The 14,543-nt window shown below is 57.6% G+C and overlaps 1 protein-coding gene across 7 annotated transcripts in view; it reads right to left on the reverse strand.

Moving 5' to 3' along the window:
- HDAC4 (histone deacetylase 4) overlaps positions 1-14,543 on the reverse strand; it is a 291,648-nt gene that overhangs the window by 72,168 nt on the left and 204,937 nt on the right. For all 7 annotated transcript variants that reach the window (XM_057551885.1, XM_057551889.1, XM_057551886.1 and 4 more), the window contains 2 exons: positions 9,372-9,493; positions 1,998-2,129 (listed from right to left, as the gene is read on the reverse strand). In XM_057551885.1, coding sequence (XP_057407868.1) covers positions 1,998-2,129; positions 9,372-9,493 — 254 coding nt within the window. The remainder of the gene's footprint in view (positions 1-1,997; positions 2,130-9,371; positions 9,494-14,543) is intronic.

A 14,543-nucleotide genomic window follows, 5' to 3' on the forward strand; every position in this document is an offset into this window, starting at 1 on the left:
CAGGGCGTGTGACAAATGCACAGAAAAAGGACTGGAAAGAAATATACTCAGATGTTAACGGCAATTTTCTCCAGATAGTGTTGGAGGGGCAGCTGATTCCCTCGTTTGCTTTCCCTGATGGGCACGGCTTTGACGAGGGACTAGGAACAGGCAGAGTGACGCTGCCACGTCCCGGGACCTGTCTCACCATCATCTCAGCGCCACCTCTGGCCCGCATCTCACCGCCGTCCCTCCCCGTCCCCCTGTACTGGCCGGTGGAGCTGCTTCCGCGACGCTGTGGACCTCTCCTGCTCAGGGACCTTCACCACCTCCCCAGTACCCCGGGGGAGGTGCCCCCGCTCTCTCTGGGACCCCCCCCTGCCTGGAACTCCTTATTTTCCAGTCTCGTGGAAAGCCAGCTCTGCTCAGAGCACCCTGCCTCTCCAGCCGCCGGGAGGTGTGCTGGCTGGGAAATCCATCCCTCATCTCCGTGCTGCCTGCATTCACCCATCGAGCTTCCCCGGGCCCGGCGTAGCCTCCACCGCTGCCCTGCCCCGCTGCCTTCGCTGTGCCTTCTTTGGGTAACACAGCCCAGGGCCAAGCTGGGGCCGCGTGCGGTGCGTTAGCTGCCCCACACGCGACGTCTGGGCTCTGGAGTTAGATTGGAAGCTCCCTGGAGGTGAGAACGCAGCTCACAATTTTGGTGCCCAGCCCGGTCCTGACACAGTCACAGGCTGACAGCACGAACGCCAGAGCCGGCGCTCAGAAAGAAGCCGCCAGGGACCCCGTCCCCCCAGAGGCAAGACTGGAAATAAACGCAGGGGCCCGCCGTCCGCGGCCTGGCATCCCCCAGAGAGATGAGGCCCACGTGTGGTGAGACACACGCTCCAACTCATTCGAGACCCGAGTCTGAACGGAATCCCCCAGGCAGAGGATCTTGAGGTGACACTTTTCCCTGATCTCTCTACCAGAATGACCGCACGATGACAAAGATGGGACCCCGGGCATGAGGCCTCAGGCTCCGCTTCACACAAACCCACGAAGTCCAGAAGCAGACCCTCGGACTAGGGGTTTCAGCCCCGGGCTGCGGGACAGGGCTGAGGGCACTCCGGCTCTCATCCCATCCCAGGCCCTGGACTCAGATCTGAGTGTGAGGTTCCCGGCCCCTCACGTGGGGCGCACCAGCACCCAGGAGCCCCTCCTCCTTCCCCTGGAACTTGGCCCTGGAGGACGCTGCCGAGAGCCGTGGTTTTCCCACCAAACCCTGCACTTGGTGCAAACATGGTCCCGCCCCTCCTGTTACCAGGCCGCCTGAGCAGCCCCTTTGTTCCGTGATTTTAGGGGTGGTGGATGTGCACCCTCTGGAAGTGGGGTGCACGCCCAGGAAGTGAGGTGCGCCCTAGGGACTGGGGTGTGTGTCGGGAAGTGGGGTGCAGCCCAGGACGGAGCTCTGCCTGGTGGGTGTGCTTCCCCGAGGCGGCCGCTAGGTGGGGGCCGAGAGCAGCGCGTGAACGGAGACTCGGAAACTCCCAGGCTCCTTCCTCCTTCCCCCGCCCCTGTCCCTCCCACTCTTCCCAGGAAGATTCTCACGCTCTCCAGTGATTCAGACACTGTTTAATGGGCAGTGGGGCAGGTAGGAAACGTGGCATTCACCACTGCTAGGGCAGGATCAGTTAAAACCCCACCTTCGGAGAAGCCTCCACTTAAAATTCCTGAAAGTCTCCTGTGACGTCAGGAGATCTGACTGCTCTCACCTGCCAGGCTGGGTCAAGGGTGGGAACAGGACACGCTGCCGTACAGGGATAGGGACGGATAGGGACGGATAGGGACGGGCCTGAGTCCCCCTGCTGGGGCACCAACCGTGGCCCTGGGACTCCTGGGGCTGGCACTGCGGGCACAAGAGCCCTTGGGGCGGGGGGCGGGCGGCGGTGGGGACATGTGGAGAGGCAGGTTTCGGTGCTGAAGGGACAGCGCACAGGAGAGCCTCTCAGAGGGCAGCGGGGTTTGCACGAACGTACCTGTGACATCCAAAGGACGCTTTTTTAGAGCCGTGACCACTGGCCCATCTTTCCTGCGTAACAGGGGGCTGCTCCGTCTTTCAGCCACTTTCTGCTTTAGCCTGGAGCGTAATTTCAGATTGGGTTCAGAAGCTGCACGAAAAGGAGACACCATTACAAGCAGGCAGACACAACTGGGGTCAAGGTCATCTCGTGGGCAGTGTAAGAATATGCTCATTGGGTAATTATTAGCTGAACCCAGACGCGGTGTTCCAGGGTGGAGCAAGGCGGCAACCTGAGGCCTCGGGCAGAAGACGTCCAGCCCCATCCATCAGTCCAAACACTGACTCAAACGTGCCTGATGCCGTCAGTGAACTGTCTGCGACAGAGGGTTATATACACATTCGAGCGGCCACTGCGTTTACAAGGAGCTGGGAGGAAACCCGGCCATCGGGGATGGTTTTGGGGCTCTGGCCCACGAATGTTACTATGACCCCTACATTACAGACTTTCCCGTTCACCTGAGAATCACAAATTCCTCCCTCAGGTAACAGCCCAGGAGCCAGCTGCCCACTCGAGCTCCCGGCCACTGAGAGGGTGCTAAGGTCAACCCGCCCCGGTGAGAGGATTAGCCATGCTGCCTGTAGGTGTTCGCCTGACCCCTGGGCACAGGTGCTTAGGCTTGGTTTGCTTTTGGTTAACAGCTCTGCTTGTGTGCGTGGAGCCCTTTGCAAACCCGCATCTTTAAGGCCACGGTGGTCCCAGCCTCTGCGCCTGGAGCCCAGACCCCCCCACCCCCAAGCCGGGCCAGTCCAGTCCCACATCGGGGGTGGGCCGTCTTGGGAAGAGGGCAGCCTCACACAGCTGGGGCCCCCCCGGTGGCCTCCAGACACAGGAATCTCAGCCCCACAGGCCGGCAGCTTGGGAGTCCAGGACAGTGGTAAGACCACCACCCCGGAGACACATGTGTTCCGAGGCTTTACTCAACTACATTCAATCTTCTACTACGTGTGGATTTGCAAACTGGCGAGTTTTTACCTTTTGTTTTTGTTTTTAATCAGCTACGCTGCTGTTTTTAATCTTTCTGGAACAGGAAGTTTACTGCTGTCTAGAGCAACAAGCAACACAACCAAATTCCCCCTGGAATCGGACATAAGCTGGTTTGGGTTATAAGAACCGGGCCATGTGTGTGTCTCACGGCCACTGTGACTCTGCCCTTTGGGGAGCACAGGGGGCAGGGCTGGGGGTCCAGGCTGCCGGGTGACCCTGAAGGAGGCTCAGAGGCAAAGGACGGTTGTTCTGTGGATCCTGGAAAGAGGAGAGAGAAGCAGGCCCCCTAAACGACGCTCCCCAGAGAAATCAAAGATGTGCAAGGAAGGTGTCAGCCCTTCCCAGAGGCTCAACCTGCTCTGGAGGCACTGATTCTGGGAGAGACGCCCTCTCTGCTTTGCAGCATTTGTGTATAAAGCAACGTTCCCTGGCAAGACTTTCATGTCGAAAGACGAAAAGGATCCAACTACAAAGCAGCCTTCCCCACCGGCTAGAGGATCCACTTCTATTGTTTTTAATACTATTTTTACATTTTTGAGATAACTGTAGATTCACATTTCATTTGTCTCTATTTCTACACTGAGTTTCTTACTTTATCATTATTTAAAAAGAAAAAAGAAAGCCCAAACCCCACCAGATTAACAGGCAAGGAAACAACAACTCTTCTCCCACTAAGATCTCAGCTGAACCGACACAGGGTTTCCACAACCACGTGTCCGGCCCGGGGACGGAAGCTGCTCGTGAGATCCAGGGCAGTGCAGCACCCACAAAAGGGAGCGCGTGGCCCCCGGCCCCAGTGGGGGCCCCTTTCAGGGGCACTGAGGTCAGTCTATCTGGAAGCAACACCGCCTTGTCCTGACACCACGCCCAGCAGCGAGTGAGGAAAGCGGAGACTGAGCCACCAAGGATGCCCAGGACATGGTGGGGGCAGCGGCAGAGAATTCAGAGAGTGTATGTGCTCAGAGCTGCCCTTTTTGGAATCCTGAAAGGACAGTGAAGCACGCTTCAAACAAAGGTGAAAGAGCAGAAAGAAGGTATCTGAAGAAGAAGTTCAGAAATCTGAAAAATGGGAGTAAAAAGGCCCAACATCAAATTAACAAAAACGCCAGGAGAGGACAGAGCAAACGGAGCAGGGAAAATCACTGGCAAAGTAATTCGAGGTGTACTGCTCCATCAGAGGAGACCCGGTGCCCCAAAGGGGTCAGCGTGGGCTCGCTGTGGCCTGCAGCCCCTCGCCGGGGGGCGTCCACAGAGGTTTCAGAGCTGCAGGGCCCAAGGGTCTACCTTGCGAGCAGTGTCGGGTTCTGCAGCGGCCACTCCCGGGGCAAGACGAGGAGGACCTGAAAGTCCTGAAGGAAAGTGGCTTCTAGACCCAACCACATCATCCATCACGTGGGAGCCAGAATAAATGCATTCACCAGCATGCGAGGACTCAAGAAATTCACATTCCACACGCCATTTCTCAGAAAGCTTGGAAGAGCTGCACAACCAAGATGAAGGAGACCACACACAAAAGAACCCGTGGAGTCCAGGGAAGAGAGGCCGCGTCTCCCCAGGACACCGTGCAGGGGGGCCCAGGGGCCGTGGGGGGCTTCCGGGCTGGAGCAGAGCTTCCGGACTACCTGCCCTGGAAGAGGGGCTCCTCCATCTGCCAAAGCGTGCGGACAAACTGAAAGCAAGTACAGGGACACGTGCGGACGAACTGAAAGCAAGTACAGGGACACATGGGGAATATGGCCAACGTTTTATAATAACTACAAACGGAATATGACCTTTAAAAACTGTCCAGTGTACAATATTGTACATCAACTATACCTCAATTAAAAAAAACAAACAACCCAGGCACACAGGAAACTAAGCAAATGAAAGGGTTAGGGCAGGGCCAGGCAGGGTGGGTCAGCCGTTTCCCGAGTGAGCCTTGCGGGGCTCTTTGACTTATGGACATTTATTTACTTCGATAACAATAAAAAAGAGAAAGACAAAAGACAGACTAGAATATAATTTTTTGTAGCATACACGACAGACACAGGATTCGTATTAACGTATAAAGCAACAAGGAAAAAAAACCAGCCAAGAGAAAAGCGTATGGGTGAGCTGCCTTTAAACACTGGACGTTTAGGGACCCTCCCTGTGTGACTGGTATGGTCGCAGACGCTGGGCACAGGGGGTGGACGGGAAAGACACGGTCTGGCCGGCAGCCCTGCTGCCTGGCTCAGGAGCACCGGGCACCCTGCGCCATGGGAGCGGGCAGAGGGGTCCTGCAACACAGCACTCGGCTTACTCCCTGGTAGGGAAAATGGAAAGTAAACAGAGACACCCAAACCCCACTAACGATGACAGAACTGCTCTTTGGAACATCAGAGACGCTGTGACTTCTGCACCCATCACACCGGCTCGAGTGAGTGGTGGTAGCACCCCACGAGTGACGTGGGATAGGGGCCTCTCACAAGCGGCTGGCAGGGTACCACGTGCTCGGCTCTCTACGCTACGCACGCTCACCCAAACTGGCAGTTCCATTTTCAGGATCTATCCTACAGAAACAGTGAGCAAAGGGACCTATATTTGTGGGCAAAATAAAAACTAGAAAACTGTTACAACTGCTGTAATTTTCGCATGTTGGGATAATATAGAAAAAGGTGCTGATCTTAATACATTGAAATGGAGTGGTATCCATGATACAGTGTTAACTGAAAAATAAAGTTGCAGCCAAAGGGCAAAGCAGGTGTTTTTGTTGACAAAGAGACTGTCTGTACACATCACACACACACACGCACACACACATGCACACCCTACACAAAGGCACAGACCACATCTGTGTAGAGAGATGCCAAACCAGTAACGGGAGCTGTCTCTGGGGGGTAAGATGCAGATGTGTGCATTTTACTTATGTTTTAATTTGTCGTATGTATGCATTCCTTTTGTGATTTTTTAATTAAAAAAGCACTCTACTTGATGCTTAAGACTGGTATTTTTCTACACCCTCTTTCCTACTCAGTAGTTTCAATAGCGTATTTCAGGTGGCCATCACGCTCAGACATGAACAGTGCCTATCTGAAAAAGATTCGTTCAAGATCTCACTTCTCATGTGAGAAGGAGTCCAAGTTTGATAGAAATCGAAGTTAGAAGTGAGGCCCTTCTCAACGTAGACACTGCCTAGTACCTGACCGTACTCGCCATCTCTACACGTTTCTTTGGAAAAGCACAACAAAGCCTTTTTGAAAACCTTCTGGGCACATTCACACCCATTGTTTAATGAGCACAAAGTTGATGGAAGACAGCCCAGTACAAAAGCCCCCTGAGGGGGCCGGAAGCTGAGGGGACCCGGCAGGGCCAGGCACTGTGGAGTGAACCCCCTTCTCCCCGCCCCGGCAGCTCAGAAAGGGCCGATTCCCTGGCCCGGCCCTGAGCAAGGGCCGCAGGGCATCTACCACCCTGCACCTGACACATACAAAACACACCCAGGTACAACTGTGCACTGTGTGGGCGTTGCCCACAACTGCCCAGGCCGCCAGGATGCCACGGGTTCCGCAAACTGCATCAGAACAACGCATGGACCACGGGGCGACCGGTCCCTTCCCAAACTGCAGAGACGATCATCACGTGTGACAAAGGCGGCTGTGCCCTCTTCCCTGGTGACCTCGAACCACGCTACACGTGGACGTAAAATAAACTAGCACAACTACTGTTCAGCTCACCAGGAGGCAGGGAAAGCTTCGCTCACTCACTGACAACATGTGGCCGCAGTGATCAGAGACACCCCGTTCTGCCCCGGCTGCTGAGCGCCGCCTTGCCTCCGGCAGACCCTTATCAGGCGGTGGAGGCCCTGCTGGGGTGCAGGCTGCGGAGTGGGGCCCCCCAGAGGCAGCCCATCGGGCCAGGGCCTCTGCAGAGACCTGAGACGGGGCCTCGGTCCGTTCTACCTGTACTGGGGTGAAAAGCTAGCTTTGCCCTCCACGTGCCTGGGCCCCCTCCCTGGCCGGGCCCCGCAGGCGGAACCTGACGTCCACCCTGGGCCTGGACCCTGCCGTTCACCTCCTCTTGCGGGGCTGGAGGAGGCTGAGGACTGTGGCCCGTCGCCCCGCCCGCCACACCAGCTCAGGGCCCGGCACCCAGGAAGCACCCGGCCACTGCTCGCTCACTAAGCGCAGGGAAGACACAGGCGGGTTGGCAGCCGCTGCTCGGGCTCGGGCACGCGGCACTGCCTTGGAGTGAGCGCACCCCCTGCAGGCTAAGTGCCAGGAACCCAGTGGACCCCGGCTTACGGTCCTGTGACCCGGCAAGGCACCCAGCGTGAGTGTCCACCCAGGGGCCACTGCCAGCCCTGAGTTGGTAACAGACACACGGCTCCCTGCAGACCTGGACTCTGTCCCCTGGGGCCGTCCAGGAACCACTGGGACAGCAGCAGTCGCTGACAGCAGGGTCGTAAAGGCTCACTGAGGGGTTTTCAGTGACTGGATTGGGCAAAGCGGGCCATAAGTATGCCCCACGCTCACTCTACAAACCAGAACCTGCCACCCCTGAGGGAACACTGACAGGGAAGGGCGGGAGAGGGGCTGGAGGGCGTGGCTCTGTGTCCCTGGTGGCCTCAATGGCGGCTGTGTGCACGGCCCACGAGCGGCCAAATCCTCCCTTCTGCTCCTGACCCCCACCCGCCCCCCGACCTGCCCTCTGAGGCAGCAGCCCCACAACGGATCCACCCCTGAAGTAGCGCACTGCTGCCCCATTTCACAGATGTGCAAACTCGCTCGGCGAGGCTGTCTGCCCAGGACGCTGGACGGTGAGGGCCAGGCTGACTGCAAAGCTGTCCCTCGTGAAGCAGGGCGGCTTCAGCCAGCGATGGAGAGAAACCCGTCGTGTTTCCCGTATCTCAGCAACCGACCAATGCTTCCCGTGAACAGCTGCTTCCCTCGGGGGAAGAGACAGGTGTGCTCTCCAGAGAGGAAGGGCCCTGAGAGAGGCGGACGGCTCGGCCCGGGGGCCAGGACCCCAGTCCTCCACGTCCTCCGGAGTCGGCTGCTCCAGGGGCCGTGGGCACCACGCCTGCCACACCCAGGGCGGGAGGAAGCACCGTGCGCTCAGTGTACCCACTTTACTGATGAGAGACTGAGGCCAGGAGAGCCTCAGTCATCTGTCGTGCGGCACAGAGCTGCAAACCAGGTGGGAGAGACCCGCCGGGCTGCGGGATCACCGCCCACCCACTCAGAGCCCTGCCACCCCGGCTGCGCTCCCACTAGGGCCAGGCTTCCCGGGGCAGGCGTGGCCTTTGTCTCCTTGCCCGGGGTCTTTCCAAGCACAGGCCCCCATTTTGCTGATTGGAGCGTGGCAGATCACAGCCCCAGCCTCCAGAACGGGGGCGTGGAGGGCAACGTGGGGGAGCCGGCCGGGGGGCCGACAGATGCCCCTTTCTACGGAGCCCGCAGGCTCTCAGGGTGAAGCCCACGCCCTTCTTGGGGGACCATGGGTGACAGTCACGCACTCAAACTGGAGAGGAGAGGACACAAGCTGTGCTTTCACGTTCACCAATGGATGCAACCCCACCCACGTGGGCAGACGCCTCCCCTCTGACACGGGGCGGGGGGCTCTGCCGACCCCGCTGCACGCTGGGGCCCCTCCCTCCCACACCTGCGCTGGGGTCAAGTCCACGGAGGCTAAGCTGAACTCCCCCTCCCTTCACCTCCGGCTCCCGTTCGGGGTTTGCTACACCACATGCTCTCCGGGGCGCAGCTCTGCCTCCCGAGAGGCCCCACGTCTTCTGTCCTTAGGACGGGGCGGCAGGGGAGCCTCCGGCCCTGCTCCTAATATCTCATCCCTCGGGTGAAGAAGCTGCTTTAGAGCATTTCTGTCCAGAATGGACCAAAATCATTTGGAGAAAACAAAATTCATCTTCACGAAGGAAAAGCTGTGTCGCACAGACCCATTTCCATGAAGCAGGTGCCCGGCATCTCCCACGCGGCCCTGTGGCCGTGGGCTCCACCTACCACCTCTGAGACCGGGGCAGCCGGCCCTCCACAGCCCAGGCCCTCACTTCTCGGGGGCAAAGCTTCCAGAAACACCTCTCTTTCAGCCCCTGGCCTTCTGGCCACCCTAATGCATGGTCCACCGCCGGTCTGATTTTTCTTAAAAGGCGTTGCCCGCTTAAACCATCACCGCTGGAGAAAGTGCAAGAGCCCTGGGAGCCCTGCTTGTGTCTAACACGCTTATCCTTCTGGTTTGTGAGGGAACTGCTGACGTAAGCCTGAGATGCGCACCTGAGAGGCCCCCCAGGACACAGTGAGCTTCGTCCCCGTACAGGTTTCCCTCCCCGTGTGGGACCCCCTCCCCGCCCGCCGCAGCCCCCGCACCGACCTGTCTTTCTGAGAGGAAAGTCATCTTTGGCGTCGTACATGCCCAGGACCGGGTGGCTGTAGGAGACCGACGCCCCGCTCTGGGGCGGGGAGCTCTGGTCCAGGGAGCTGTGCTGCGTCTTCCTGCAGAGAACGGGCAGGACAGAGGCTTAGTGACCCGCGCGCACGGGCGCACACGGCCGTGCAGAGGGAGCGCGCACGGGAGCCCTGCACAGGTCCCCACGCCGCCGGTCCCTCCTCTGACACGCCAGCCCAGCTCGCAGCCGGCCTCCCGGGCACACTGGCCTCCTCTCTGGGGCAAGACTGAAACGACACAAAACCGACACTGAACAAGCGAACAAACGCCGACCGCAGCCTCCCCCGCCGGGCCCTCGGCGCCGGGGACAGCAGGCCGGCACGACCGCACGCCCGTGGTCCTGGCGCCTGGGCTCTGCCCAGCCTCTTCTCTCGGGTGTCTCCCGACCGGGTCTGTTCTCAGGCTGGCGGGGGGGGGTGTGTGTGTCACCACTGGCCACAGAGGGGACGGTCCTCAGGACACAGGGGACAGAGGGAGACAGGTGGGCTCCAGGTGTAAGGGACACAGGCGTGCCGGACGCAGCTGAGACCTGGCGGGGGACTTCGGGGACAGTGCTGGTGACGTCTGGTTCTTGAGGGCAGGAGCCACGTGGGGACTTCCCTTCAGCACAAGTGCCTTCACGGGGACAGTGGCCCCAGCCAGCTCCCCTTCCTTGGGGAGGGAGGGGTTGGCGGCAGCACCTCTGCCCTGGGAGCTGATTCATGAGATCGACTTGCTTTATGAGCAGCCGGGCACAACGCAAAATCCCTGAAAGGGCCGGACAGGGGCGGCCGCCAGGAGGCTCCACGTGGGGATCAGGCCTCGGGATGAGGAGGGGCGCGGCCGTGCTTGGGAGGACCGGCAGCACACGTTCCGTGGGTGGGACTGCCTGCTCAGTCTCACCGGAAGCACTGAAGGTGTAATGAACTCTGCGAGTCTTTAAACTGTGTAACCTGCTTAATGACTTGAAACGGATTTGCCAACTTACTTATGTGGAATTTGCTAGACTATTTATTTGAACACACAGCACTCCACATCTACGCACCTGGTGTTGTTTGAATTAAGAATGTGAGCACTTACATGCTTACAGGTGGATATTTAAATATTTGAGAGCAAACCGATGCAGAGAACGTGGTGATCACGGAGCCCAGGCCCAGGATCCCAGCTGGCAGCATCATGGGAAGCGCCCAGGGAGCCCCGGAGAACCGCCCTGCCAGGCTGCGCAGCCCCTCTGCCCCGTGCACAGCACCTCCCAATCAGGACGCGTGTCAAGGGCGCCAGGGCCGGACTGGCCACCCTCACGCTGGCTGTGATCTCTTCACGTTGTGCCGCCAGGCCTCACCTCGGGGGGCCATCCTTGCACAACCCCATTAGAGGTCTGAGGGCAACTCTCTCTGCACCTGACATCTTCAGGCTGCATCCTCCAGGGAGCATGGCCTTGGCCGGTTCCAAACCTCTCCTTCAGTGCCAAGTTCTAACCTGGGAAAGAGTTCACTTTCTCCTTCATAAGAAACATGGAAGGGCCTGTGTGTGTATTACGTGATTTTAAAAAATAGACAATTATGATTAATAAAATATTATAGGTAATAATAACTCTTATAGTTATACTTTAATGGTAGAGTTTGTTTGTAATTAAGCCAGAAGTAGGAAAAGCTATTTGTTTAAGATCTAACACATTTTCTCTTCTGTTTTGATCTCTTGAGTTGCTGTCAGTATTCACATCCTCACTTTCTTGTCCAGCCTTAGAATGAGCTAGAACAGGAGGCAGCTGGCATGAATCTGCCTGTGTGCTGGCCTGAGAGCTATCAGCAGACCTGCTCTGCGTGGTCCAAGAGAGTGTGGCCCAGAGCAGGCAGCCGGACCGACCCAGCTGGTACCAGCGCGGAAGAATCCAGACTTCAAGAGTGACGCATGTCACGCACAGCAGCCTGCGCAAAACCGAGGAAAACCAACTCACCACTAGATGCCCCGCGCTCAGGGCTCCCAAGGAAAACACAGGCCACCTGCCCTCCGGGGGGGGCACCCGTCCCTCATCACACAGCCCAGGGCTCACACCTGCCCCCAGCAAGCAAGAGTCTGGACGTGTGAGCCAAAGCCAAGTCTTGTCCCTGGCTGCAAGCACACTTAACACGCACACACACACCACCCTTGTACCCCGGGGGCAGAACCTGAATTGCCGCTCTTCTGTCTAACTCAGTCCCAACCAGAATCGTCTTCCAGGTTTTCAACCCTTCATTCCAGCCAGGGCAGGAAGCAGCCGGGGTGTGTCTCTGCTGTGACCCTGGCTGATGGGAGGGGCACCTTGTCTTAAAGACAATCCTCCCTGATGAAGATGGAAAAACAAATATGCCTTGTTTTCTTTCTAAACGTTCCTCTGACTGTAATACAGAATAAAGCTAAACACAAATTCGGCCATTTCAATTCTATCAACCACTGGCCTTTCCTATTACCTCAGATTTATGCAGGTGATTTAAAATAAATAAAACTTGTAATCAGTCACGCCAGCACTGTCCAACAGAAGTAACACAAGCTACATGTGTAATTTAAAATTCTCTCATAGACATGTGCACGTGAGCAAAACGGAAGCAGTGAAATCAACTTCAGTGTTTTCCATAACCCAATTTATCCCAAATCCTATCATTTCAACATGTAATCAATCTAAAAAGTATTAATGAAATAGTCCCCGTGCTTTTCTCCCACGAGGCTCTGAGATCCGGCGTGTCTGATGTTCACAGCTTGTCTCAATCTGAACAAGCCCGCCTCAGCGCCCTGGACCCCTTGGCTGGTGGACAGTCTCCTACGATGAGCTTCAAGCTGGGGTTCCCACATGTGCACACCGTGGAACCACCACGCCAGTAACGACACAGAGCAGCGCCACCTTCACAGAAGGCCCACTGCCCTCTGGCAAGGGATCTCCACCCCTGGCCCCTGCCGCCTGGCTTCCTGTCACTACAGCTCGGCTGTGCTGACCCTAGAACTGCTTGCAAAGGCACCGCAAGGCACAGACTCTGCGTCTTCGACCGAGCTTGACGTTTCTAGGTGTTGGCGGGCAGCCCTGGGCCTCGCTGAGCAGCAGAGTAGCGAGCGGGTGCCCCCGTGCTTCACCACTCACCTGCTGGCGGGCACTCGGCTGCTTCCGTTCCCTGGCGATCATGAATAAAGCTGCTATGACCATGGGGACACAAATCTTTGCCCGGATGGAAGACTCTCCTTCTCTTGGAGAAACACCTAGGAGTGTGGCCAGGTCATGGGGTGGGCGTATGTTTACCTTCATAGGACACTGCCACAGTGGCTGTGCCACTTCAATCCCCACTGGCCACATGTAGGGGTCCAGGGCCTCCACGCTTTGGCCGACACTGGGTTTGTTCAATTTCAAACCCACTGGGTGTGAGGGGGCATCTTGCTGCACATTGCATTTCCCGGATGACTCACCATCTTTTCATGTACTTACTGACCATTTGCATCTTTATTTTGTGAGGTATCGGGGTCACGTCTTTTGCCCATACTTTTTCAGTAGGTTGCCTGTTTTTTGTTATTGAGTTGTAGGAGCTCTTTATATGTTTTGGATCAAGTGCTCTGTCAGATACATGCATTGCGAATATTTCCTTCCTGCCTGTGCCTTGCCTTTTTATTTTCTTAAGGGTGCCTTTCAAAGAGTGAAAGTTTTACATTTTGATTAAGTTTATGTTTTTTGGTTTATAGTTGAAGATTTTGGTGTTTTAAGAACTCTTTGCCTACCTCTTCCCCAAGGTCATGAAAACTTTTTCCTATGTTTTCTTCTGGAAGTTTTAACAACTCAGCTTTTATGCTCAGGTCCATGACACTTAAGCTGACTATCATGTATGGCACGAAGCCAGGGCTGAGGTGCGGTTCTTTCCCTGTCAAGATTGGTTTTCCAGCAAAGTCTTGCCTTCATGCAGCAAGTGAATGTGGTCCATGATCTGGTTTGGTTTTGGGTGACAAAACGAGAAAGGTGCCAAACCCAATGCAAACAAACCCATCCCCGGCTGACTCCGCTGAGACGAGTCCTTCCCCACTGCAGCCTGCACGGCCCAGTCCCCCGGGAAAGAGGGAGCTCCCCACCAAACGCTGGACCCGGGCAAGCAAGCCTCCGCCAGGTCTCAGCCGCCCTGCTCACCAGGGAGCGGCGTGCCAGCCCCTCTGGCACTCTGCCCCCAGGCCTAGCCGCCCTGCATGCCCCCACCTGCCCCTTCTCGGCTCCCAGGTGCTCCTTGCTGACCCCTCCTCCCCAAAGCCCTTCCTCCCTTCCAACCTCTTGGCACGTGCAGCTCTGCGGAGACCACCCCTCCCCGGGAGCCCCCAGCACTTTCCCATCCTGCGGGCTCCGTCCTCCCCGTCAGGTACAAGCACATCATCACGGCCTCTATTCCTGCCAGGCTGGACACCTCACCCCACCACTCACGGGGGCTCCTGGCACCAGCCGTCCCGATCTTCTCTTCACGTCACTGGGGCCACTGTCCGAAGACCCCAGTGTGGTCGACCATGACCTCTGCTCTCACCACCCAACCTCCTTTGGGCCCACAGCGCTCTTACTGCTGCTCCCGAACCCCCCAGCTGGTCTCGCCTCCCGGGGACAGGCCCTCTCCTGAAACGGCTCCTGGCACTTCCCGACCCTCCGATCACATCCCCTCCCCCATGGAGGATCTAGGAGCACCTCCCCACCCCTGCCCTACCGGGCTACTCCTGGGCGGTCCCCACATCCTCACCCGCCCCACCTAACCTACTACGCTGCAGGGCATCTGCCTGGCAACCCACCGCCCAAAGGGGGGAAATGGAGCTTTCCCACTGCAACACCCAGGGGGCGGTCACTAGTGGGGAGACCACGGATCGGTGCCGCCACGTCGTGGGGTCCCCAGGTGTGCTGCCCCAGAACTCTCCATCGCTCCGGGGCACGGGGCTGCTGTGAACGGCTTTTCGGGGACCACGGCTGCCGCTTCTGCTCTGGGCGAGTCGTGTCACTGGCTGAACGGCATGGACAGCACCCTGCTCGTGTGCGTGCGGCCTGAGTGTCGGTGTGGCACGAGCGGCTGCAGACACTCAGAGCAGAGACGGCCTCGGAACAGAAATGCCTTCCGTGCTGTACCACGATAACCAGCG

Source organism: Balaenoptera acutorostrata, chromosome 8 (assembly GCF_949987535.1).
Source record: "Balaenoptera acutorostrata chromosome 8, mBalAcu1.1, whole genome shotgun sequence".
In the NCBI taxonomy this organism is placed as follows: Eukaryota; Metazoa; Chordata; class Mammalia; order Artiodactyla; family Balaenopteridae; genus Balaenoptera; species Balaenoptera acutorostrata.